General features: G+C 35.8%; 3 protein-coding genes across 4 annotated transcripts; 1 reads left to right on the top strand and 2 right to left on the bottom strand.

Annotated features, from left to right (window-relative positions):
* Positions 1–7,357: 7,357 nt before the first annotated feature.
* Positions 7,358–7,774, bottom strand: LOC138348962 (uncharacterized). The gene has a single exon (XM_069298579.1). It carries the CDS (start codon positions 7,772–7,774, stop codon positions 7,358–7,360), a length of 417 nt encoding a protein of 138 aa, XP_069154680.1.
* A 3,664-nt stretch (positions 7,775–11,438) lies between these two features.
* LOC101263815 (uncharacterized) lies at positions 11,439–16,284 on the top strand. The gene is made up of 2 exons (XM_004240077.4): positions 11,439–11,767; positions 16,019–16,284. Exons 1-2 carry the CDS (start codon positions 11,600–11,602, stop codon positions 16,067–16,069), a joined length of 219 nt encoding a protein of 72 aa, XP_004240125.1. The 5' UTR covers positions 11,439–11,599; the 3' UTR covers positions 16,070–16,284.
* Positions 16,285–18,310: 2,026 nt separating this feature from the next.
* Positions 18,311–20,152, bottom strand: LOC104647600 (uncharacterized). 2 transcript variants are annotated; one of them, XM_019213798.3, is made up of 8 exons: positions 19,698–20,152; positions 19,534–19,626; positions 19,408–19,450; positions 19,231–19,340; positions 19,055–19,159; positions 18,781–18,986; positions 18,583–18,679; positions 18,311–18,503 (listed from the first exon to the last, which is right to left on the bottom strand). In XM_019213798.3, the coding sequence occupies exons 1-8, from the start codon at positions 19,884–19,886 to the stop codon at positions 18,435–18,437; spliced, it is 912 nt and encodes a 303-aa protein (XP_019069343.3). In that variant the 5' UTR covers positions 19,887–20,152; the 3' UTR covers positions 18,311–18,434. The 2 variants fall into 2 exon arrangements, with proteins under 2 accessions (XP_019069343.3, XP_069154201.1); XM_069298100.1 differs by having other exon boundaries at positions 18,610–18,679; positions 19,698–20,148.
* Between the last annotated feature and the right edge of the window lie 6,935 nt (positions 20,153–27,087).

Raw genomic sequence — 27,087 nt, 5'->3', positions numbered from 1 at the left:
TACGCTCAAACTTACTTCTCAAATGAGAAGTAAAGCGGTCGCGTCAAGTAAATAACCCAACTAGTGAGGTTGGGATCGTTCCCACGAGGAAAATAGTCTAGACTTAACTTCAACTTGTTATTACTATTGTTCGGTTGATGACTTCCTTAGAAAGTAAAAGCATAAAAAGGGGGTTTGTATTTCCTAATAAGTAAAAATAACTAACGAACTTGACAGAGACACTTAACAGCTTTTAATTTTGGGTTTTAATCAATTAATCAAAGTAACTAGGGTTTACGTGTTCCCCACAGGTTCATAACTTGATAATTCTAACTATAACAATTCTTTCCTAGTATCTTGCATGCAAAGTGATAAGTTATGTATTTCTAAATCCTTGGTCCGACATCTAGAAAATCTCACTCCGCACCTTGGTCCGGCTGCGTGTGTTGCTTTCCTAACCCTTATCTTTACCTCATATTAAGCATCGTATTCGATATTTGACTAAGTTATTACCTCGTACCAATCAATACTAGCCTATTAGATAGTATACACTAAATCTATGTTAATAATTCTTTTCCTATTATCTACCTCCTTGGTTCGGCAAGTAGCATGAAGGCGAGTTCTAACGTTGATCATCCGTTAAAAAGACTTCTAAGCGAAAGAATTATTAATACATGCAAGACACTATTCTAGAATTGTTATTTTAGCTAGGGTTTATTTCATTATTTGCCTATGGTTCCCACAACCCTAGTTATGGAGTTTAGTTCCTCATAGCCATAAACACAATATTCAAATATGTTAAACAAGAATTCATGTACTTACTTCAATGAAAAAGAATAAATTCCAAAAATTTGCTTGATTAATCACCAAAAATCACTTGTAAGAATCTCTAAAAATCAAACACTCAAACACAAAGTCTAATAATATGATGTTTTATCTCCCAGAGTCTAACCTCAAAAACGAGGTTTTTCGAACTATTTATAAAAAAAATAAAAACCTAATTAAACAAGGATTCTAATTACTGGAAATCTGCCAAAACGCGGCTGGGTCGATGGACCACGCGACGGACCGTCGTGGTCATGACGGACCGTCGTGGACTCCGTCGTCCCATACTTGGTGTAATTTCTTCTGCTGCTTTCTTCATTCCCCTCGACGGCAAGTGTGACGGACCATCATAGGCACAACGGTCCGTCGAGGGTCTCGTTTCAAAATACTTCAACTCTTGGAATCTGGGTACTGGGATCACTTCTCTGATCTTCACGACGAACCTGCAGGACGGACCGTCATAGCCATGACGGACCGTCACAAGCTTCGTAATCCCACACTTGGTCAGACTTCCCTATCTTCCTTCAGCAGCTTCTCTACGCTGCCACCTACGGACCGTCACAGGCACGACGGACCGTCATAAGCTCCGTAGGTGGTCTCTTCTGCATTTTTCGCTCAAAATCTCCGCATTCAGCTTTGGACAGATTTCCTGCAAAACAAAGAGAAACTTATATCAAAATTAGCAGAAAAAAGGCTTTCGGACACACTAAACTTAAGGAAAAAGTATGAATTATACAGTGAAACCACGGTATATCAATAACCTCAAGGTGTTACAAGGTCCCGAACGCTTGACCAACTTGAAGCTTTAATAGGATACCATGTAACGCTCCCGCCTTGAAGATAACCTCAAGGTGTTACAAGGTCCCGAATGCACTAGAAGTTTTAATAGGATACCATGTAACGCTCCCGCCTTGAAGATAACCTCAAGGTGTTACAAGGTCCCGAATTCTTAACCATGAAGCTTTACTAAAATACCGTGTAACGCTCCCGCCTTGAAGATAACCTCAAGGTGTTACAAGGTCCCGAACGCTTGACCAACTTGAAGCTTTAATAGGATACCATGTAACGCTCCCGCCTTGAAGATAACCTCAAGGTGTTACAAGGTCCTGAATGTTTGATCATGAAGCTTTACTAGAATACCGTGTAACACTCCCGCCTTAAAAATAAACTCAAGGTGTTACAAGGTCCTGAATGCTAAACCAACTTGAGACAGGATAAACCCGTGAAAAGACCAGTTTAAGGTGCAAAGGGACAAATATTGTCCACCGTAAGGCATGGAAATTTAAAGATTCTTTTAGAGATAAATCCGTCGGAACTCTAGCTTAAGGTGCAAAGGGACAAGTTTGTCCACCTTAAGGCATAGAAATTTAAAGATTCGTTGAAGGATAAGCTCGCAACAAAGCTAGATTAAGGTGCAAAGGGACCAAAATATCGTCCACCTTAAGGCATGAAAAATTTAAAGATCCTTTTAAATATACAACAGTGAAAATGTCAACTTAAGGTGCAAAGGGACAAATATTGTCCACCTTAAGACATGAAAATTTAAAAAGATTCTTTTAAGTATACATCCGTGAAAAGGCCTATCTTAAGGTGCAAAGGGACAAGTTTGTCTACCTTAAAACATAGAAATTCAAAGATCTATTGAGGGATAATCCGCAACAAAGCTAGCTTAAGGTGCAAAGGGACAAACCTCGCGCACCTTTAGGCATGTAATTCAATTACATACGCATTTGGAGACTTCTACTTATATACTTGAAGTCTTACCTTCATACTTAGAGTATTTGAATACTTCAACCTGTATACTTAGAAAATTTGGATACTTCAAATAATAAACTCGAAGAATATAAAGACTCCAATTTGCATACTTGATCTAATTTAAAGACTTCCACCGTACTAATAAGAGATTCATATTTTATAGGGGTTTGCCCCTTCCATAGACCCATCAATACTTCGTGCAAGTCTTAAGTTTGATGAGACAAAAGATAAAAATAAAATATATATCGCTTTGACTTTCATGCAATAGATCAAGTGGGAACGTTTTTTTTACACTCATGCAACTGAACTTAGAATATGGTTCTAAGCGCCTATGTACCTCAATAAAGAGGATCAAGTCACAACGTAGTTCTGGGGATTTGAGTGATTTGTTTTGTGGTTGTGCCGTACACAATTTATACTCTTGCGGGCTAGGAGTGACATGCAGTTTAGGCTCGTACCTTAAGGAGCATCATCTTCCTTCAAGGATAGTATATCTTTAGAAATTTGGCATTAATAGGACCGATCCTTAAGCCATCAGCATCAACAAGCTTGTAAGCACCATTTGAATATGCTTCTAGTACGACATATGGTCCATCTCACTTTGAGGTAAATTTGCCCCCAGATTTGTGCGAAGTAATAATTGGTCTTCTTACCGCGAGAACTTGATCTCCAACTTTAAAGCACCTTAAGTGAACCTTCTTATTAAAAGCATGAGATAGACGAGCTTGATAACATTCAAGGTTTTGTTGGGCTTCTAACCTCTTTTCATCAAGTGCTTCTAACTCAGCAAGACGCAATCGAGCATTTTCTTCCTCAGTGAACCCTTCTTGAATAACAAGTCTTAAGGAGGGTATTTGATGCTCGAGTGGCAGGACTGCTTCAACTCCAAAAGCAAGTGAATATGGTGTTGCTTGAGTTGGTGTGCGATATGTTGTCCTATATGCCCAAAAAGCTTCTTCCATTCTTTCATGCCAATCTCGTTTGGATTTGGAGACAACTTTCTTGAGTAGGTTGTATAGAGTCTTATTGAATACTTCAACAAGACCATTAGCGGCAGCATGGTACATAGAAGATTTACGCTGCTTAAAGTAAAAAAATATCACAAATCTTGTTCATTAACTTGTTATCAAATGGTTTGCCATTGTTTGTTATTATATATCGAGGGATTCCAAAGCGATTGATAATATTTACTCGGATAAAATTTGCAAAATTCTCTTTCTTCACCTCTTTTAGAGCGATAGCTTCAGCCCATTTTGAAAAGTAATCAGTTGCAGCCAAGATGTACAAGTGTCCACCAGAAGACTTTGGTAATGGTCCTACAATATCCAGTCCCCAAGCGTCAAATGGCCAAGATGTGATGGTTGGGTGCAATACTTCGGGTGGATGATGAATGAAATTCACATGAAATTGACAAGCATCACATTTTCTAGCATAATATAAGCAATATTTCACCATGGTTGGCCAGTAATACCCCATCCTCTTTATGTGAAAATGAAGTTTTGGTCCAGATTGATGTGATCCACATACTCCTGAGTGTGCTTCTTGCGGAGCTTAAATCATTTCTTCCTCTCCCAAACATCATAATAACATACCCTCAAATGATCTTCTATATAATGTATCCTTGTAGTAAAGGAAACGAGGTGCACGACGACGTATGTCAATTCTTCTTCTTGGATTTTATGGAAGTATCCCATAACATAGGTAGTCAATGATGGGTTGTCTCCAATCTTCCTTCGCAGCTTCAACAATGGCGACGATATGATCAATCTTATTTTCAATATATTCTTCCTCATTTGACGGTGGTACTATCCATTTTTGACAGACAGTTACTTGCGTTTGATTAGGAAGGGTTAGCGTTGAAGCTAGAGTAGCCAATGCATCAACTTTCTTATTCTCTATTCAACGCACATGTTGAAGGGTTACATCCCCAAGCCATCTTATCAACTTTTGAGCATAATCATGATAAGGTCGCAATTCAGGCTTTTTTACCTCATAACTTCCTAAGAGTTGATTAATCACCAATTGAGAGTCACCAAAGACCTGTAAATGTAATTGTTTCATGTCAACGGCCATTTCAAGTCCAAGTATCAGTGCTTGATATTCAACGACATTATTGGAGCAACATTGTTTTAGAGTAAAAGAGAATGGTAGAATCTCTTCTTGTGAAGTGATGAACACCACACCAGCACCAGCTCCGCCGCGATGTGCAGCCCCGTCAAAGTACATTTTCCAAGGAGGTTGAACTTCAATTAACATCGCATATTCATCAGGAAACTCATCAGTTAACTCCCAATCATTTGGTATAGGATGGTCTGCTAAGAAATCCGCTAGTGCTTGTCCCTTCACAGATTTTTGAGGGATGTACACAGTCTCAAATTGTTGGAATTGGAGGTACCATCTTGCTAGTCGGTCACTAAGGACAGGTTTTGACATAACAAACTTGATGGGATTTGCTCTAGAAATAAGGCGGACAACATGAGCTTGAAAATAATGCTTCATTTTTTGAATAGAGAAGACCAGTGCCAAGCATAACTTTTCAATTGGCGAATAATTTAGCTCATTTGGCGTCATCGTTCTACTTAAGTAATAAAGAGCATTTTCTTTGCCTTCACTATTCTCTTGAGCTAACAGGGCTCCTACAGACCTTTCTTGTGCTGCAATGTAGAGTATCAATGGTTTTCCAGGTATAGGGGCTGGCAAAACCGGAGGTTTCGCTAGATACGATTTGATACTTTTAAAGGCTTCACTACATGTTTGGTCCCAATTAAAAGGAGTACCTTTCTTCATGAGATGACTGAATGGTTGACATCTCCCCGCTAGATTTGAGATGAACCTTCTCAAGTAGGCTAACTTTCCTTGGAGACTTTTTAACTCATGAATATCTCGAGGTTCAGGCATCTTTGATATTGCATCGACTTTGGCTTGATCAATTTCAATTCCTCGATGTCTCACAATAAAGCCAAGGAACTTGCCGGAAGTAACTCCGAAGGCACATTTCAATGGATTCATCCTTAGTTGATATCTTCGGAGTAACTCAAACACCATCCTTAAGTCTTTCAAATGATCACCCCTCTTCCTCGACTTTACTACTAAATCATCAACATAACATTCAACATTTTTATGGAGCAAGTCGTCAAAGATATTTTGCATAGCCCTTTGATATGTGGCGCCAGCATTCTTTAAACCAAATGGCATCACTTTGTAGCAATAAATACCTTTTGGCGTGCGAAATGCAGTGAGTTCTTCATCTTTTGGTGACATGCGGATTTGATTATATCCAGAAGAACCATCCATGAACGACATTGCCTCATAGCCAGTGGTGGCATCAATCATCAACTCTGGAATGGGAAGAGGAAACTCATCTTTAGGGCATGCATTATTGAGATCTCTAAAGTCAGCGCAAACTCGAATTTGACCATTCTTCTTCCTCACAGGAACAATACTTGAAATCCATGTAGGATATTTGACCTCACGAATAAAGCCTGCCTCAATGAGTTTGTTAACTTCATTTTCTATCAACGGAATCAAGTCTGGTCTAAAACGTCTTTGAGCTTGTTTAACTGGACGAGAACCATTTTTGACTGCCAATTGATGGACCGCTACTCTAGGATTCAATCCAGGCATTTCTTTGTAACTCCAAGCGAATACATCTCTATACTCTTTGAGTATATTCATGTAAGAGACTTCTTCGTCAATTTCTAGAAACACACTCAAGTAAGTTGGCTTCGGATCTTCATCAGTGCCAAGGTTAACTTCCTTCAAAGGATCTATTGTGATCTTTACTCCTTCTTCAAGTTCTGGTGAAGCATCTTTAGCATCTTCCTCTTCCACAGGATCATTGTCATTGACTGATATATGACAACACGAGACAATATCTTCTACATCTTCCTTAATCTTCTTTTGAGGCAACGAATCATACTCATTTTGGATTGTAACATGATTTGAGGAACCTACACTTTCTTCATCTTCCTCGCGCTCTTTGGTGTAAACCACAGTATGAACCTTTGCCTTGAGTTCCTCTTTACAGGAAACCATAAGTTCCACTCATCGCCTCATCCTAGAAGGAATCAAACTTCTGAAATCCTTTCGAATCAAATGTGAAATAGGCTTTGTAACTTTCAAATAACTTCTTAGGTTCTTGTTATTCTTCTTCAGAGGACCTAACCTCTCAAACACATAAATTCTTGTTGTTGCTTCACCAAGTCGATCAAAGACAGAAGGCCTTTTATTGGGAGCAGTGACGTCATCTTCAAAAGTTATATGATTATTACTGGCCCTTCTTATGGAAATGCGAATTGGCGACGGTGTCTATAACCTAGGCCTTCACGCGCTTTCCTAGTTGTATCTTCTGATGGGAGTTTCCCTAGCGTTGATGGCTCACTAGGGTTTTATCCTGCCTTCATAAATAACTTGTAGGCATTGAGATCAAAACCTTCTCTTGTGCGCTTTGTAGGGAGATCCATATCTAGCACTTGATCTTGAGCGACTGACTTCTCTGGCAACTTTGAAGACAAGTTTATTGCATCAATCCGTCTGATAGGAAGAGCTAACCCTCTTAATGCATTTTCTTCAAGGTTAGATGGTTGATCTTGTTCTTTCTTTGCTTTTGGAACATAGCAAAGCCTAGAAGTCTGCTTTTTCTTTGAATACAGGATCTTCCCTTCATTAAGAATGGGACAAGAGTCTATAGTGTCAATTTTCACCTTTTCGATAGCTGCATCAATTCTTTTGCTTATGATATTATCAATCTTGATTGATTTGACGTCATTGGATTTGACCCCTTTAACAACATAACTTCTCATATAGAATTTGCATCCGCAAAGTGTGTCTCCACTTCGGTGAAAGGATTATCATCTGCAACTATCTTTCTTTCAATTCCACCTTCAAGATATTTCAAACATTGATAGTATGAAGATGAGACAATTCTATTCTCATGTACCCAAGGCCTACCAAGTAATATATTGTATGATGTCTTTGCGTCAATCACATGCATCCATGCGCTTGATCGCAAATCTCCCATGTGGATCTCTAATTTAATAGAGCCTATGGACCTCTGCCCGCCTTGATTAAATCCTTGTATCAACAGACGACTTTCACTAAGTTCCCCAGTCGTGATGCCAAGTTCCTTCAATGTGTTGATAGGCAAAATGTTGACTCCAGATCCTTCATCTATTAAGATTCTATTTATTTTCTTCTCCAGCACATGGCCCACCATATACAAAGGACGATTGTGTAGTGCTTCACCAAATAGAAAATCGTTATTTGTAAATGTGATTTTAGTACACAGACATGTGCTTCTTGGAAAGAAAGTTCAATAGATTTTTCAGAAGATGAAAGAGACATCATTTCTGAGATTTCCCTTGTTTCTTTTTCTTCTTCCCCAGGAGACACTTTTGGTGAGGATTCACTCGTTGTTCCTTTTTTTACCGTAGGAGGCACCTTCATTGTTTGTCCTTTATCCACATTGAAACATGATGCCTAGACATTGCCCTGAGTAGACTTTGTGTCGAACGAGCTTGGCAAGAATTCCTCTAGAGTCACAAGACGTCGAGGTTTTTGGTAGTGATGCACTTCAACCTTTGCCCTTTTGGGGCGCTTGATTGATTTTTGCTTCTCTAATTTCTTCACCGTTTTTCCTCTAACCGGTTGCTCGGATAATTCTTTTCGTAAGCTTGACTTGTTGTGTCTTCTGCTAGTTACAAGGATCCAACCCTCATCACCATCTATATGTCAACGTCCTGGTCTACTGGCTCTTCTTCATGCTTTTCAGAGATATATATTTGGACCGGATCCAGTGACCCAAACGTGATAGAGGTATGGTTAGAACTAGCCTTCTCATCATCAAGGATAATTTTATTTTCGTTAGCCAATCGCATCACTCTATCCTTAAAGACAAAACATTTTTCAAGAGGATGACTCACAAGTCTATGATACTTGCAATAATTTGGGTCATCAGTTTTTCCAGCTTCATCGGGTCGCTTCATCTCTGGCTAGTCAATGAGCTTTAACTCAAGCAATTCATCAAAAATTTCAGAAACGTTAGAATCTAAGAAGGGATACTTTTTTCCTTGCATCTCCCTTAGCGTCGACTTTTGATTTCAACGTGCTTGGAAAGTCGTTCTCACATTTTGTTTTACACCCTCATTCGTGGTGAACTTTGCGGGTGACACATTTACACTCATGGATTCTTTATTGCCATTTCTGGGCAGAAACATGCTCCATCTTTTGGGTTCCTGCTTGTCCCTTCCTTTGCGAGGATCATGGACAATAGTCATATCTTTTCCGGCAGATGTCATGCTCAACTCCATATCATGAGCGCAAGTAGATAAATCCTCTAAAGATTTTGGTTTTATTCCTTGCAAGATGTAAAGAAGCTCCCAGTGCATTCCTTGAATACACATTTCGATTGCAGAAGCTTCACTAAGCATGTCCTTGCAATTTAGGCTCGCTTTCCTCCATCGATTTATGAAATCTATGACCGGTTCATCCTTCCTTTGGCGAGTATTCGTGAGTTCTACCATGCTCACCGTGCGCCTTGTGCTATAGAAGCGATTGAGAAACTCATGCTCTAGTTGCTCCCAACTATCAATAGAGTTAGGTTCGAGATCCGTGTACCAATCAAAGGCATTTCCTTTTAGAGAGCGGACAAACTGTTTGACAAGATAGTCTCCATATGTTCCAGCATTATTACATGTCTCCACGAAGTGCGCGACATGTTGTTTCAGATTTCCTTTTCCCTCAAATTGTTGAAATTTGGGAGGTTGATAACCAGCAGGCATTTTAAAGTTATCAATCCTAGCAGTGTATGGCTTAGCATACATATGAGAAGACTTGGTGGAGACTTCATGCTTATCTTTGATAGTTCCTTCAATAAACTCCTTCAAGCGATCGAGTGAGATCATTCCTTCAGAAGAAACTGGCATCTCTTTAACAAACGGGGCTTTCTTAGCAGGATCTTCGATTTCTTGAACTTCAATGCCCTTTCCCGGTGCATGGCTCGCATCTCCATATAAAAGTCCTTCTATCCTGTCCATCAACTTGTCAATTCGAGATTCTTGGTGTTGTACATGTTTCGTCAATCCTTCAACCAACTTCGTCAGATTTGCGAGTTGTTCCTCAGGAGAGGAAGCAGCAGTCACCATCGTTTGCATGATCATCGGAGATGCAGGAGAGTAACATGGATTGTCGCGTAAGTTAATTTTCAGTGGACTCACATTACGCGATATACGTGGAGATGATTCACAAGTTGAATCACAGTTCTCCCTTGTGGTAGAGTTCTTGGAACCAGATTGCTCAAGTAGAGCCAATGTCTTCTTGATCTTTTCAGCAACACTACTTCCTCCTTTAAGAGAATTTGTGGAGGAACTTGCTCCTTTTGGAGTCGAAGACCCAAAAATAGGAGTTGACGCACACGACACTTGAAGCATTTGTTGTCCTAGTGTAGCAGCCTTGCTTCTCGTAACAACTCCAAAACTTCCGAAGGTAACACCAAGGATGTCTTCAACTTCAGTAGAGAACTTGGAGCTAGTGACCTTAGAGGCGGTTGATCGAGAGTTGTTGTTCATGGAAGTCATCTTGATATTCTTTGACGTTTGAAAAGTTGAGATGAGAGGCAGATTGTCCCACTGGGCGTGCCAGAATTCGTAGACAATAAAATTCTCGTCGAGAAAACAATAATCAAGAATGGAAAATTACAGCAACAATCAATTTTATTATTTCAAATGTGAGTGTTACAATCTCTATAAAGCCCAAATGTCATGTCACTTCAATCTGATTGGCTGAACGGAATCCTATTCCAATCGCAACTCCTCTATACTAAAACTATAAGTAGGGGTCCTCATAATTCAGAAAAGAGACAGAAAATTCTAAACAAGAAGTTAGAATCATGACACATGTCATGATTCTATTGGTTTTCTTATTTGACTTGGCATGCCACATCATCTGCACACGTGGCGCCAAGATGGGCTCTAGAATGAGATGAGATTGGGTTCATCCAATGTAGCCCAAATCAATTAATTAAATCCATATTTATTGGACTTAAATATTTAACTCAATTATATCAATCCACAATATTTATTTGGATTAATATATTAATGAATTCAATATAATCCGAATTATTTTATAAATTTATATTTAATAAATTTTAAATGATTACAGGTGTGTTTACCCTGACATTGCTATCTTGAACTTGAATGCGGATAGAACCATGAAGAAAACTTAGATCTCCTCTCTTGAGCCATTTTATTTGCAGAATCGACATTTTTGGAGTAAAAATCTCTTAAAAAATTGACTGAAAATGTAAACAAACTTGCATAAAAATTGAAAATATCGACGGAAAATTCGTAACATGGACAATGCGAAATATAAACGGTGAAATTGAAAACAAATCAAATGAAATCTAAAAATGTAATCAAAATTATCTTAACCATATTTGATATTTGATGAAATAATGTATAGTGATTATTTATCAACCAAGAAAATCCTTAAATTAATGCATAGATTTTGTTGAAGAATCAAATTTTGAATAACTTTTCTTCGAAGAATAAAGAAAACCCGAAAACTTGAAAGGTGGGAATTTCTTTTAGACAATGACATGAAAAATGGAGAAACAAATGAGGAGTATTATATTTATTTTTTATTTTAAATTTCTTATTGATTAGAGTTTGGTCCAATTATGGATCTTTTAAATAATAATAAAAAATTTCAAAGATAACAAATGTGAATAAAGTTATTTTTAAAAATATTCTTATTATAATATTTTAAATAAATATTTTAAAGTGTTATTATCTTAACTAAATATATTTTATGTTATGTCTATATAGCTAATTTTCCCTTATAAGTATGTATATAATGTATAGCATAATTATTTGGGCTTTAAAAGAAAACTAAAAACAGCTGTTTGGGTTTCATCGGAATTAGAGCGAGAGACCGAGGAGGTCATTATAGTCATTTCGGTATAAACAGAGTAATAGAGGTACCCTCAGCGACTATCCAAAATTCTCAAATCTCAAGAGGCAAAGCTGAAGACGAGAGAGGAAAAATGGGTGGGGGAATGGAGTACAACAAGAACAAGTGGATCGAAGAATGGGGAGCCGCAAGGGAGAATCTGGAGCTCAACTTTCGATGGACTCGACGAAACCTAGCGATTGTAGGTATCTTCGGTATCGCAATCCCTGTATTGGTGTACAAAGGCATCGTCAAAGAGTTCGTAAGTACCTCCGATTTCAGATTTTTATCCATTCGTTTTTTGTGCATTTATATTGATGCGTATGCAGCAGATCTGTTTTTTTTGAGCCCTAATTACTCTTGTTATCATTATGTATAATCTGATGTGTTTATGCCGCCGTTTTACCCTTTGTTTATGTAAAATGTATGATTTGCCTTGTTGTTTGATGTTATGCTTGTCGATTTTAGATGGAAAATGATAATTTACTTGAGGGTTTTTGTTTATTAGCTTTGATTATTACTCGAACTTGCGACTGTTTGAAGACCTTACCTAATTCAGAGGTAGAGAGTCGAGGTAATAATAATCCAAAGCCGTACATGTATTTTCTGCATTATTTTTCTCTTTCTAAAAAGCACCATCTTTCTCCGAATCTGAAATATTCTTGCCGAAGAATTTCTCCAGTTAGTGTAAAATTCAAAAGGCTTCGAGTATTTGGAATACAATCCCATATTACTCTGGAGAAGGAGAGGGATCAAATATTTACTCATAGGGAAGTGTCATTTGATGTGTTTTACATTTCAATTTTTGTGTTCTTCATCCATTTTTTCCCCAACAATCAAAAAATGTATTTTGAGAAATCATATACTCTATCCACCCTCCCCAGACCCCACTTAGTGGGATTACACTGGGTATGTTGTTGTATTCATTCACCCATGAATTTTTTTTGTGTGGAAATGGCACACACAAGTGCTCCCACAGCTGCGAGTTCAAACTTCCATAAATTCATTAAGTGGCAAGTGTAACTTCTCATCAATCTCCATCTGTTTCTTTCATGACATTATTAGTTATGGAGGAATAGCTTAATATTTGGTCAATTCCTTCAGTTCCAACCTTTCTTCAGTTAGAAAATCAAGTAACAGCTGCCTGTGTTCTTCATTCAACCACGCCCATTTTCTCAGGTTCACTTCTTTTTGGAGTGCGGATAATTGGGTGGGTGGTGAAAGAGACTTGCTAAGATTAGAATAATAGAAGGTGAGGTTTCTTGATCCTCTGGTTCTTATAATTGTCTCATTGATCATGAAGTTGATGATGAATATGGAAACAAAAATTTACAATTGTTGGCTTCTTTGATGATTCTCGTCTCAAATAGCTAGGCAACAAGCGAGAATTGTATCACAATCTTTCATTCGATGTCAGTGTATCAATTGGTATTGCAATTTTTAATAATAAAAAAGAAATGATATCAAAGTCAAAGTGAGAAATTAAGAAAGTTCCAATATAAACAGGTTCTACCTTTTAACTTCCTTATTTGTAATCTCTATATTCTTTGGCTTCTGTGAAGTGTGAAATACAATCAAACCTCTCTATGGTGGCAACATTTGTCTGAAAGTTTCATGGCTACTACAGTGAGATGATATATATATATATATGTGTGTGTGTGTGTGTGTATTATATGCACACACACACACACAAATATATATTTGACGTTCATCACGTGAAGTTATGGTCACCATATGCATTTTTTCCTTTTAGATATTTGTACTTGAATTTTACTATGTGCATGACAGTAAGGACGGTTACCATAAATATTTTATATTTTGTTTATACATAATATATTTCTTGTATAATGTTATGGCTGTTATAGAGGGGTAATTGGACAAAGAGGGTGTTGATATAATGAGTGATAGTGCTATCATAGGTACAATGTTGTTATAGAGAAGTAAAATATGACATAAAAACTCGGTTCTGGAGAAAAGCAGGCCGATATAGTGAAATGCATCATTACTAATGATCGTTATAATGAGGTTTGACTAAATGTTTTTACAAATGTTAGGATAGATGACCCACTTTGTGCTGTGATCTTGAAATGCATGCTAATTCAATTAAGAAATATTATCTTTGATGTGGTTACAATTTGTTATGTCATTGCAAAACTACACCCTTGTCGGCATAACATATTCGTTGCACAAATGAAATTATAGAAGGTCATTTACAATAAGTTGTGAGATGATCGGAAGTATTTTTGTTGAAATGATCATATCAATACTTGAAAGTTTTGAGGTAAAAAAATCTTATGTTTCTTTTATTGTATTATCTTTGTTGTTTAAAGGATAGACATTTTTATAAACATATGACGCCTTTTGTGGGGCATAATATATATCAATGGTTTGTGCGTTATACTTGGAAAATAAAACAATTTAGTGGAGTTTGCTTGTGTTTAAAATCCAATGTTAGACTTCGTATCTAATACAATTTAGAGAATTTGAATTATACTCCCTCTGGCCCTATTTACTTGTCCATTTTTGACTTGACATACCTATTAAGAGATAATAATTGACATAGTGTTGTTGTTATATGACCTTGTTAAAACAATAAACAATTCAGGACATCAAGCATTCTCTTTTTTTTGAACTTGCAGGACATCAAACATTCTCTTAGATTCAAAACAATAGTTGATGATAGAACTAGAAGTTCCGTTACACGTTGTTGAGAGGGAACCTTAAAGTGGCTATATCTTATTATATTTTATCCATATCCCAATTCCGTTCTTTTAATATCTCTTACACTTTGTTGAGAGGGAACCTTAAAGTGGCTATATCTTATTATATTTTATCCGTATCCCAGTTCCGTTCTTTTAATATCTCTTTTGATATCATTAACATAACATATGTCGTTACTTAGGTTAGGTGTTCTTATTGTGGTTCCTGTTAACATATGTCTTTACTTATGTTAGGTGTTCTTATTGTGGTTAATGATTTGTGTGTCTGTATAGAGATACAACAACATATCCCGTGTAATCCCACAAGTGTGTATGTGGCCGCCCCCACCTTGTGAAATAGAGAAGTTGTTACTAGGAAGAGAAGCACATCAAAATCAATAATAGAAGAAAATACAACAGTGAAGAAACCATATAGAATATATTGGAGAAAAGAATAGTAGCAACCACAAATTTTACATAAATGAAGCAAAGAAAACAACATGCAATAGCAAAATTGAAGAATACAGTAGTAGGAGAGTTACAAATAATAATACTTTTGATAAGGGAAACTAAACAACACTCGACTACTGACTAACTTTCTACCCTGATCCTTTACCTCCACCTCCAGATCTTCCTATCTAGGGTTATGTCGTCACTAAGTTGCAGGTGTGCCATGTATGGTCTAATTATCTCTGTCCAATACTTTGTCGGCCTAGCCTTACCTCTCCTTAAACCCAGCATAGCCTGAATTTATGGAATTTGGTGAACTTCTAGTTTTATAGAATCTTGAATTTACCTTGGAAGACAAGTTATTTATGTGCCTTTTTGACAACTTCTATTTTCTTTTAATAAAGAACATTTTGGAGTAATTTGTGGGAAAAAAAGTTTAGAAGTTTAGGTGTTCTCTTTGGTGGACTTAAAGTAATTTTCCTTTAAACTGATCAAACCTTTTTCAATTTCAATTGTCAAGCTTAATACTGACAATTCTTGGTCTCTTTGAGGGTGTCTTTTGAGTAGCAACAAGAAGAGAGAAAAATGAGAGATTAAAAAAGAAGAATAAAAGGGACCCCTTGTGGCCCAAAGAAAGAAGTGATAATCAATCTGCATTAGTAGAGTTTTAAGCAACTCTTATCCAGTGTGCCCCAATTGTGATTTGTGTTGTGGGTACCTAGCAGAATATATATAAGCTTTTGGACAAATATCTTCATACGTTCACATAATTTTTTGACAATTTCATGAGTGCCATTGCACTCGAGCTTTATACATAGGCCCGCCTCTGAAATGTATACAGATGGCTCATGGAACTGACCCCAATTAATTTGGGATTGAGAATGTTGTTGATATTGGCCTACGACCAGTCAAAATAGGATTTCTGAAGTTGTATGGAAGAGTAGTTACTTTGCTTTTTCCCATTTATTGGGACAGAATTTGTTTTGACGGTTTAGCTTCCCTCTTTTTGTGGTCTGTATATTAGAACTTAGTTGCCTCCTATTATGAACCATGTCCACTCTTTACAGTTTCTTCGTAGTATTAGCTTGCATTATATCAGCCGAAGAGACATTACATGTGCTATGTATTTGAGTCCTACATCTCGTATATTTGTGATATCATATGAATTTTGTTACCGGTTTTAATAAACATCAAACTGCAGTTCTAAATCCAAGTTGTATTTGTGTCAATGTAGCTTAAAGACTGTTTTTTGCTACTTTTCCTGTATTGGAGATATTATCATTATTATTAATACAGCTAGTTGTTACTGTTTTGTTGTATTATAATATATTTTGATGAGTATTAACACTGATAATGATTGACAGCATTTGCATGATGATGAGTGGGGCAGGCCACGCACAAAGTTTGTACCATGAAGTATTTAGAGCCCTGTAATAATCTTGGAAGGAAGACAATTAAATTCTTCCTGAGTGGGTTGGGTTGATTTCTGTTTTAAATTACTACACCTAGGTACTTCAACTTGTCAATTTCTGTATGGACTAATATTTGCTCAAAATAATTTTGGAGATGTACTTTGAAATCTCACTCCTGTTGGCTTTCGATTGGTATATGATCTTTTAACTTGATGTTTTGGTCTGTGTGTTGTCCTGATGAAGGTTCATTACTAGATTGTAGGTGCTTTCTTAGTGTTGCATTCTCCAAAAAGTAAAAGGGGGATCGTTGAGAATATATAATTATTTAAAACTTGATCTTCTATTCTTTTATGTTATGTTTCTATATTCCCACCCAAGAAAAGGAGTGTATTAATGCAAAATGAAGTTGTACTCTTCTAGGGGTGTCCAAAAATCAATTTAACCGATATATTGAACTGAAAAAAATCACTGTTGTTTTATCGGTATTAAGTTAATGCTTTAGTAAAAATTATTATTGGGTTATCGATTTGATTTACTACTTCGTGATTTTGGTTTAACCTAATAAATTACATTAAAATTACAATTTTACTTGTAATTATATAACAATGACTACCAACTTTATTTCCTAAAATTTAGTATTACTTTCTAACGTAGGCAATAAAAGCTAGACTCTTTGTCTCTCTAGTCCGACACCTTTTCTCTTCTCGACATAAACTATTATTAAATTCTCAAACATCAATTTTAGATTTGAACGTGTCAAACAAAGAGATCAATGTAGAAATTACTTCAATTCTTGCTACTATTTCTATTTTATGATGAACATGGTGTATATATCATTTGTGAAGTGTAGGGGTTGTGATATTTATGTTTAGATGATTGACTAATTGACTTGTGAATCAAAGTTCAGGCTGTTGATATTAGTTACGGGTTGATGATACAAAAAAACCTTTGCTAATAATTTTGGAAACAATTATTGTTAATTCCCATTCCATCTCAAATGAGGAAACACTATTTCTTATATATATATATATAATAGACGTAACACATTATACTTTCTCAACTTCTTTGTTCGTTTGTTGGTTCAAACATAATTAATAATGGTTGGAGATAATGCTGATCTAGAATTGAGAGGGGAATCATCAACAGAGAATGCATTCAAAGACGAATATGTGGTTTGATGATGAGTATACTAGACACAATTTCTGGCTTGATGGGAGATTTCAAGACTGGTTTCTTAACCCTTACATCCCCGCGTTCCATGTTCTTAAGCCAACTGCCATGGGCTCTGTAATAACCCCTCTAGTCTTCTACAACTGCCTATCCAGAAGGTTCATACCCTGCCTGCATGGAATCACCCTACTTGGAAGTCTACCCAAACATTGCCTCAACCTCTCTATTTGTTTCTTTCTGGCTGCTATTCTCATCAACTTAGTGACTCTCAACTGCTGAAGAAATTTGAGACTAATTTATCGATTCATTCCAAGTCCAATGTGCATGGCCATACCATTTTACCTTGGAGGCTACTTTGCTATCGAAAAGTGTCTAGGCTCATCGATCCTATTAGTTTGGCAAATGTATAACAAGCAGAAGGCTAAAGATTTTGGATTTGCAATGGCTTCTGCTCTAATATGTGGTGACTCATTGTGGGGAATTCCAGCATCTATTCTTGCTCTAGCTGGTGTCAAAGCTCTATTTTGCTTGAAACTTTAGTCACAGATCACTTTTAGCCCTTCCACTTAAGTCTAATTAGAGTTCAGAAAACTCTGAATTACATGGAGATTTTTTTGGGACTTAGTATGAAATTCGATAGGAAACTTATTTTCCTGCAAATTCTCATATTAATTCCCAGGAAAATACTCATGTAATTCAAAATTTTCTTATAGTGGTGTTTAGTAATGTTAAAACAAGTTCTATTTCTATATACCCTTGCTGTTTTCAATTTTAATAGCAATTTTGTTCGATTTCTATTGCACTTTTAATCTTCAACATACACTAAGTTGTACTTTTGTTCTCTGGGTGGGTGTCTATGAATATCTCACAATGAGAATGAAAATGGAGTCTGTCAAATACAAATATATATGTTGTCTCTGTTGGGATTTGAACATGAGACTTCATGATGCTCAATTCACTTTATCATCGATCACTAAGCCAGACCCTTGGTTGCTAGTCGTATTTTTAGCTGTCATTTTCATGTAGATGGACAATTTTATGATTTTGTGGAAAATAGCAAAAGGAGAATGCTCATTCAGCAAGCAGTAAGACTAGTTAGACGTTCATATTCAAAATCATTACATAGTAAAGCTGCAAAAACTGTTCTCTATATATGCTACCTCTTTCTACTATTCCTTCCCAACACTTCTGCTACCAATTATTGTGGTGGTTGACGAGTTAGATTCAACACTAGCTGATGCAGCATATTTGGAATCTCCAGATCGTCCTGCAAATAATTACTACTTAATATCATAAACTATATTTTGGTTTAGTCCATAATTAGCTAGAGGTATGTTGATCTGCACCGGAGAGAAACAAGACGATGGACTCACACGAGTAATGTTGCCAAAAGTGTTGTCAATTAGCTGTTGTGGAAAATGGGTTCTCACTGCATCATATATCCTGTATCATGAAGGGAAAGATCAAATGAAACAATAATGTTGTTGATAATTTAGAGACTAATTCACCATAAGAGCAGCAGGGACAGACAAAGAACAAATTACCCGCCTACCCATGCTACTCGCGAAAGACACAGGTAGCATTGAACAACACATTTTATCTGCTGTAAGCAAGGGATTTCATCACAAGTAAATTTGTCTACCAGTTGATGCAGGACTTGTATCACTAACAGAAAACGAGCGGGGAGAGTACAACAATATTTTAGCCCTTTCTCTTGCATCAAGATTTTCACAAGTATGAATGTTGCAACCTGCACAGACATAGTAATTCAGAAAACATAGGTTGAAAAAGACAGTCAAAAGGTTTGGTCTCACTAACCTTCCGTATCTGTTGATGACCATGAAGGATGCAGTGCAGGCATAAATGAACTACTTGTGTGTCTAGCAATAAAAGAAGAATTTCTTGTCCATACGACTCATCAAACTGCACAACAAAGTCAGAATTAGGATCAGATTATGAAATTAACTTGAAAGACTGATGCATTAAAGTATGACCTTTGCTAGTTCAGCAATAAGATCCAAGATGCTAAGCGTCACACCTTGCAGAAGCCTCATCACATTTTCAGAAACTTGGAGAAATGGATTAAGAAAATACGGTATGTTTGCTGCATAAGAAACACTGAAATTAGTCTTGTTCCGTATCACAATCTAAACAAAGCAATCTGTTGCTACCTCTGAGGAGGCCGATTCTTGCATCTGGATGTGAAGCCATACACTGCAGCACTCGTAAAAGATTAATATCATCAAAGAGGCACTCACTATATGAAAATCATCAGAAACAGAAAAAAGTGAATTCACCTGAATTACATTAAGAGCATTACAAAGTCGAGTAGTTTCCGTCATAGTTAATATTGTTGGGTCTAAAAGCTTGGGGTACACTGCTACTACTTCCTAAAATCAAAATTATAGATCCATAAGATAATTTCACACATCGAATACAATGAAGCGATTCGATCATATACCTGTAAAAGTATGGGGAATGTAAGTTCAGAGTTCCACAAGTGAAATCCAAGATCCATGCGCATTGCTTCAGTTGATTGATGTATGATGAATTTGTTGAGTTCAACAAGAACATTTCCGCGAATACTACTCTCACGAAGATTCACTATCAATAGATCCATCCTGTAACGACGCTCCCACGAATTACTCATTTCCAGAAAACGGTTAAACTAAATCTTTATCTTCTTGTTTCCTTTTTCTGCACTCTGTGTGTTATGAATTTATGAAGGAAACAGAGAGAAGATGCTAATATATATACACAAACACGCGGGGAAGTTTCCCTTCATCCAGAATGTCGGGATTATTAAGTGGGTCGGGTCGAATTAAAATTTGATAATTTAAATAAAATTGAGTAATTTTAATTGATTTGGGGCTTTTCAAAGAGGCATATATTTGTTAAATTTATTGATAGAAGGGGTAAAAATAACTTTTATCTTTTATCTTCTTGTTTCTGTGTGTATATATACATACGTTGGAAAATTTACGGTTAATGCAGAATATCCTTCTCACGAGTTTTTTTTTTCTCCTTTTTTTTATTCAACAGCTAATTTGTATTTATGGTTAAAATTATTCTTTTCACTTATTTTCATATAAAATTTATTATGGATGTTCTAAAAATAATGATAGAGCTGCAAAAAAAAATTAATTAAAAAATACTCCATCTATCTCTATTTTGCTACACAAATGGGTCATCAAAATTCGTTCTAAAATTATTCATCGATAAAAGTAAATTTAGTTATATGAAAATTTCTTGTTGATTTTCCCTTTTTTTTTGATGAAGGCATACATGCATTTGTATATCTCGATGAGAAGGTAAAAAGAGGAAAAAAGAAACGCAAAAAATAGAATAAAAATAAAAATAATAATAATAACAAAAGTAAAAGTAAAAATAAAAAATATCTTAATTTATTCTGTTTTGTTTGATTTAATTTACGAGCGTCTCCCAAACCCAATGGGAGAATCGACTGTTGACCGTGGAAAGGTTTCTTTCATGCCAACAATCTCCTTCACAATTGGAGCAAAGGTGCAATGAAGGTTACTAGCTTTCCTGTTGAGACTATGCCTTCGGGAAATAGGACATCACTTGGATACTGGAGACTCTATGAGCATTTCAATGACTCCATTTGTTGGTGCTCGGTTTAAGGAATTTGGCGTACACATTGTGTATTAAGCAAAATGAGAACATTTTGTTATGTAATACATCATCTCCTCTTGCACACCATCTCATGAATGGGGTGGATATCTCTGCATATCAAGTTCAAGGCTCCTTCTTCCTCTGTCATCATGACTTTGATCTTCTGTTCCATTTATGGATGGAATTCAATGGGTTGGTATGACTTTTTGTTTGGTCATAATTTGAAAATTTTCCGGACGAAATATCTCCCTACGACTAGCCAAAATGTCTATGCATGGACTTCTATATATCTGGAGTGGAGGATGATATAACTTGGTCATTATCTTAATGCTGCTGTGGAGCTTAGGTTTTCTAAATTATGAGATTCACCATTAATTATATTTTATTTTCCTTGGGAAGTAGGTTCCTACTTTATTAGTAAGTATCATAGGTATCCACTACATTTGCAGGTGGTTCTTCAAAAAGAGTAGTGGATGGGCATCAATGCAGGCTGGTTCCATTCCCAGGTGGTTCAATGTCAAACTGATCCTATTCATTAATTTGCATTTGTAGTGCCCGAATCAATTCTGTTTCAAATTTAAGAGGATACAATCCATGAGGAAAAGCTAAGGTTTTCCCTTTCAGTAGCGCGTGTAATTCAGTGTTGAGTATTAGTTATTTCCTGACTGATCATTTCTATTTCTCCTTTGGAGTCTATTTTGACTTACTAATTTCATTTCAACCACACTTCTTAGCCTGTGTTGGAGTGGTAATTATTAACTTTGTTTTATGTATTTGTGGTCTATTGTGACAAAGTAGCTACATGTAAATTGTTTAAGCTTTTGTTATGCTCAATATTCCAGATCCAACTTAGGTTTCTATCATTTCCTCTTCAATGTTAGCTTTAGCCTATAATAAGGTTATTATGCCGATGAGGTAGTAAAAAGGCACTTCGGTACACAAAGCATCTCATGTTATAAGCAGATATGAGGAAGGTCCGCACCTCAAGAGGTGTGATGTAGACTACATATAAAGCATAATGAGAAAACTTTACCATTGACCCAAGGCCATTTTATTTTGATGTTGGTTCAAATACGTGATATGGTTTTTCTTCTCCAGTGGTGATGTACAAGTCCTCTACATATCAAGAAACCGTGTTCTCCGGTGGTGATCCATAAGTTTTTCACAAATCAAGATCGAGTCTTCATCTATGGTAGATGTAGTGATCCACACATTTTCATACATAGCTGTTTAGGCGTAAAAGAATACTTTACTAGTCTTACACAAATCGTGCATGGACCTAGAAATTTATGGCTCCTATTAGTATGATAATGTGTTTTATCTCCTGCTCCCCCTCTACTCCTTGATCAAAGTGTATTTATATTTACTGATAACCCACAACCGCTACAACCTCTATCGCAATCTCTTTTCTTTAGGTGAGCACTTTATTTGAAAATCTCAGGATAACCCGCAACTGCTACAACTTCTGTTGCAACCACTGTCCCTCGGGGTGAGAACTCTGTTGTGAGAACTTTTAGTGCACAGGGTGAACTCCTCACTGTGTAATAGCCTACAAAATAACACATAAGATGTACCAACACTAGGTAAGCCCTATGCGACAAGCTCGACTCAGAAGAAATTGAGGGGGGGGGGGGGGATCTATCCAAGGACATCTGTGTGGATGACTGTTATGATCCAAAATCCAAGGTCATAATGGCACACAACCAAAAACCTTAAAATGGGGTGTAATCCAAAAGAAAACACATATGATACTCCCAAATTGAAGTCAAGCCACAAACAATAAAATAACCAAAACATATCCCAAATCTTTGCACCATACGTATAAAGAGAATCTAATACATTTCAAGAATCTGAAATATATCTCCAGTCTCTGAAAAAGAAATTTAAAGACTTTAAGCGATAGATGAAGACTAATGATGAATCGGAAAGCAGGATCTCACCATAAACTCAAATATAGAGAACTGTATTGTATCTACTCAACAACTACGAGGCTCACTCTGACTAGGATCTTTCACAAAGGGATAAAAAAAGTAGGGGGTGAGTACAATCCACATGTACTTAGTAGGTTAGGCCAATGAGTATAAGAAACTAAAGAGGCTTAAGAAATAAATTTTGAATACTTCAACCTGCACATAGAAAAGTCTCATTCCGACATATTTGTCATCAATTTATATAGAATGGCGTGAATAAAGTAAACACATAAGAGGGTAGAGAATAATGAACTCAAAACATATATAAACTACTTAATACAAAAAGACTAACCAATGTGATGTAATGAGATGATAAAATGATGAGATGATGTGGTGGTACCAAGATTGTCGCACAACCTACCGTATACACCTTGCCACGCCTCTAGCTTCTAGAGAAAGACCCATGGAGACTTATAGTCCATTTACCAATCTCAATATCTCAATATCAAATCAACCTTCCACCTCAGCATGGTCAATGATATAAGTAAGATGTCACATTTTCTTTCTTAAAAGAATAGTATTTCTCCACTTTCTCATATTTTCATGAACCATGATATGCTTCATGAGAATGAATACTTCACAATACATACACCATAAGGACATAAGAAGCTCATCAAGGATTTCAAATAGTATTAAGTTGTCAAACTCAACAGGTTATGAAGCATATTCTCAAAGGATAGGAGTAGTGGAGGAAACCACTTAAAGCCAACCTTTCACCACCTAGAAGAGCATTTTATTAATTTTCTTAGAGGTGGTTTAAAAATCAACTCAAGTTCATACTCGGGCATTTCCATGTCAAATATAAATTCAAGTCACACAACCTCTCGCTCGGATAATTACTCAAATATCACAAACTTCCCACAACAATTAACAATAACACACAAGCCTCCATAAAGGCTAAACATCACAATAAGGCATCATACGAATTAAATTGGGGAGATCAATACATACTACCATTCATTTCACAGTTGTCTTCCTAAGATTAGGTTAATCACTCATCTCAGTCTATAAGAGAAATAGTCAAACCTACCTCAAGGTCGAAACTTCACTAAGCAACTCTATCAGAGCACTTCCTCTACTACCCAGTCATTGAGACGATCCTCAACTATCATGAAAGGAAAAATTTCAGCATAAGGAGTCTAATAATATCCATATTGATAGGATTTGAAATCGGGGAAGGGTAAAATTAGATTTTTAGTTGAAAATCAAGTTCGACAAGTCATGAAGAGCTTGTGGTTGAAAACGCCATCAAAACAAGCAAGAATCAAGCTGCGAATTTGGAAATTACTCTTTTTTCGATTTGTGGAAAACCCCCCAATATCCATATTTGAAATCTTGATTTTGAAGTTCTTTGGAAGATTGAAATTTGAAGAAAACGATGTAAAATTGATAAAGGGATTTAGCTGCACAAGTTTTTCTCAAGAAAATAATTCTAGAATATCCCACTAAAGCTCCCAAGATGAACATAATGGTGAAAATAAGTGAAATGGGAAGAAAAGGGATTATTTTAGCCGAAGAAAAGGGTTGCGAACATTTTGTTGACCACCTTTGATTGTTGACCATGCATTTACCGCAGTCAACAACACAATCTTCTTCTATCTTATTAAAGTCTCTGAATGGAACCTTGGAATTCATTCGGGACCCAATAAAAATAAATCAAATATGCTACCCCACTGAATTCGACATTCTTGATTCAATGGAATTATCAAATTTTAGAAAAAAATATCATTATAACTGAAATTCTCTCCTAGACCTCTTTTTAAGCATGAAGCTCAACTACTCACCTAAATACCCATCTTTCAACCTTAGGGCTCAAGAACTCATAAAATTCATATTCGATGCTTGAAACTCAACATGTTTAACAAAATCAATCATATCAAGAACCCACACTTGATTGCATTGGGAACCACACAAAATATTCTCGAAACACAAACTAAGCATGAAAACACTATGGGAAAGGGCAAAATGGTGATTTCCTAATTAAAAGAAAAATCACAAGAAATGAGACATTACACCTCTAAACCAACTGAGTCATTTGTTAATGGTTTTTTGGTGCAGATGAACTTTTTTAGGGCGAAGACTCATATTTTTTTTAAATCGTATTATTTCACATAATTCTTTTTTTACTTTGGCTGGAATTTCAGATGTTCTGGTGTAGTGGTGGACCCACCTTGGTCCAAGAGGTGTCGAGTGACACCCCTTGGTCGGAAAATTACGTTTTATATAGTGGTTAAATTATAGTTTTATTAAGATAAATATATAAATTGACACCTCTTGAAACAAGTTGAAGGTTGAGCTAATTGGCTAGGGGCTTACAAACACTATATGTTTTGGTGCATCTATATTTTAAGTTTGTATAGATAGAAGATATTGTTAATTTTATCAGTCCTTATTTAATGTAATGAAGCATTTTATCACTCAAGTGTCTATGATAATCACACTCAACACATCACTTTGGGCTGCAGTTTGTTCTGTTTTTTCTTTCGAAAAAAGTGGAAAGGTCCAAACTTCAAAGTTGGATTACCATTTTGTTCCTATACTAAATCAAAATCTAATTAAATAGTAAATTTAATCTAACAGCAGTATATTATTTATATAAATATAGAATCAGAAGTCCAACACTTCAATTTCTTAGTTATGTTATTATAAAAATTCACTTATTTATTATTAACTAATAAAATTACTTGGTTTTTATCGGGAGAATTTGATATCACAAAATTTATAAATTAATACTTAAAATCTATCAGGCATTAAAATTAAAACATTCTTGTCTTACATAAATGATTACGTAGCAATGGAGATTAATAATATAAATAAAAATGATAATTATAACATCTTATCATTTATGCTTCAATCAATCATCTTTAGTTTGATTTTATAATTTATCCTTTGCCTCGATGAAGTGTTACTATTTGATATTTTTGAGAAATTAGATGAACATCAACATGAGATATTAATTTTCTAATATATAAATAACCTTTTCATAAAATAAAAAAAACCCAATACATGACCTTTTGTGAGACAAAGAAAACCATCAAAAAGATTTCTCATGATTAAATCAGGATGCATATGTGTCCAAATAATTGCATGTTGTTGGGGAGATGATATTATCCCCTCCGTTTAAAAAAGAATGGTCTAGTTTGACTTGGAACGAAGTTTAAGAAAAGAAAAAAGACTTTTTAATCTTGTGATTCTGAATTAGAGTTATGTCAAATGTATCAAAATACCCCTTAATCTTTTGGTCTTAAACATGTCACGTGGAAAGTTCAAGTTAAAGTGTTGTCAAAATAGGAAAGGGTCATTCTTTTATAAACATCTTAAAAGGAAATTGGGTTATTATTTTTAAACAGAGAAAGTAATAAGGAAACATGCAAGCAGCGTAACCTTTCAAAAATGGAACCCTAACACGAAGAGTATTAATAAGTAGCCTGCTAAAATTCTATGTTACTTTCCACTAAAACCAAGGTTGCAAAGATTGTTCATGTGCTATAAAATTGCAGAGCATATGAGATGGCATGCAAAGGATATTATTAGAGATAGAATCATGAGAAATCCTAGAGATGGTGAGGCATGGAAGAAGTTTGATACTAATTTTCCTAAAGTTTTTTATTGATCCCCGAAATTTCCATTTAGGCCTAGCTAACAATGGTTTCAAACCTTTTTTTGGAAAGATGAGTACTACTTACAATATTTGTCCAGTTAAGGTAATAAAGGGTGGTCCAATACATTATTGGATATATTCTTTTGAAAGGTAAATATTTCTCATTCAAAATTCTTTCTTTCAATATAATAGTTATTCTTATATCTTCTTGGTTTGGTTATGGATTGTTAGGTCATTTCAATTCCCTTGTAAGGAATAAATCACAATCAGAAGGTTCCACAGACGAAATGCATATAATTGAATAAGTTTTATGTCATGCCCCGAGCCTACAAGAAGGAAGTGGTCCACACTCAAGAACCATCGTTGATCCTAAGAGAACCCTTGGAATGGCTTACTAATTAGCGTAAGACATACTCAATCAAAATATAAACTTAAAATGTGTGATTAAACTTTAAAATTTGAAACCAAAATTTAACTTGAATGAACATCTAAATCTACTCATTAATTTATACGATCAATTGTCTCAAGATCTCAGAACAACTCATTATGAAGGGGAATAATAAAAGACTCATCAACGTCTAACTATCCATGAAACCTCTACTACTAAGATCGATATCGGGATAGAATCCACGACAACTTAAGAAAAG

Source organism: Solanum lycopersicum, chromosome 5 (genome assembly GCF_036512215.1).
Source record: "Solanum lycopersicum chromosome 5, SLM_r2.1".
NCBI classification, from domain to species: Eukaryota; Viridiplantae; Streptophyta; class Magnoliopsida; order Solanales; family Solanaceae; genus Solanum; species Solanum lycopersicum.
Note: the sequence above shows the minus strand (reverse complement) of the source record. Positions and strands in the feature narration are given on the sequence as shown.

Excerpts from the sequence above, each read along its gene's own strand:
- LOC138348962 (XM_069298579.1), bottom strand. The coding sequence starts at position 7,774 with ATGGTGGGCCATGTGCTGGAGAAGAAAATAAATAGAATCTTAATAGAT.
- LOC101263815 (XM_004240077.4), top strand. The coding sequence starts at position 11,600 with ATGGGTGGGGGAATGGAGTACAACAAGAACAAGTGGATCGAAGAATGG. Across the intron at positions 11,768-16,018 it reads AAGGCATCGTCAAAGAGTTC|CATTTGCATGATGATGAGTG; the intron begins GTAAGTACCTCC and ends AATGATTGACAG.
- LOC104647600 (XM_019213798.3), bottom strand. The coding sequence starts at position 19,886 with ATGAGTAATTCGTGGGAGCGTCGTTACAGGATGGATCTATTGATAGTG. Across the intron at positions 19,451-19,533 it reads ATGCTCTTAATGTAATTCAG|TGTATGGCTTCACATCCAGA; the intron begins GTGAATTCACTT and ends CGAGTGCTGCAG. Across the intron at positions 18,504-18,582 it reads CATCGTCTTGTTTCTCTCCG|GACGATCTGGAGATTCCAAA; the intron begins GTGCAGATCAAC and ends AATTATTTGCAG.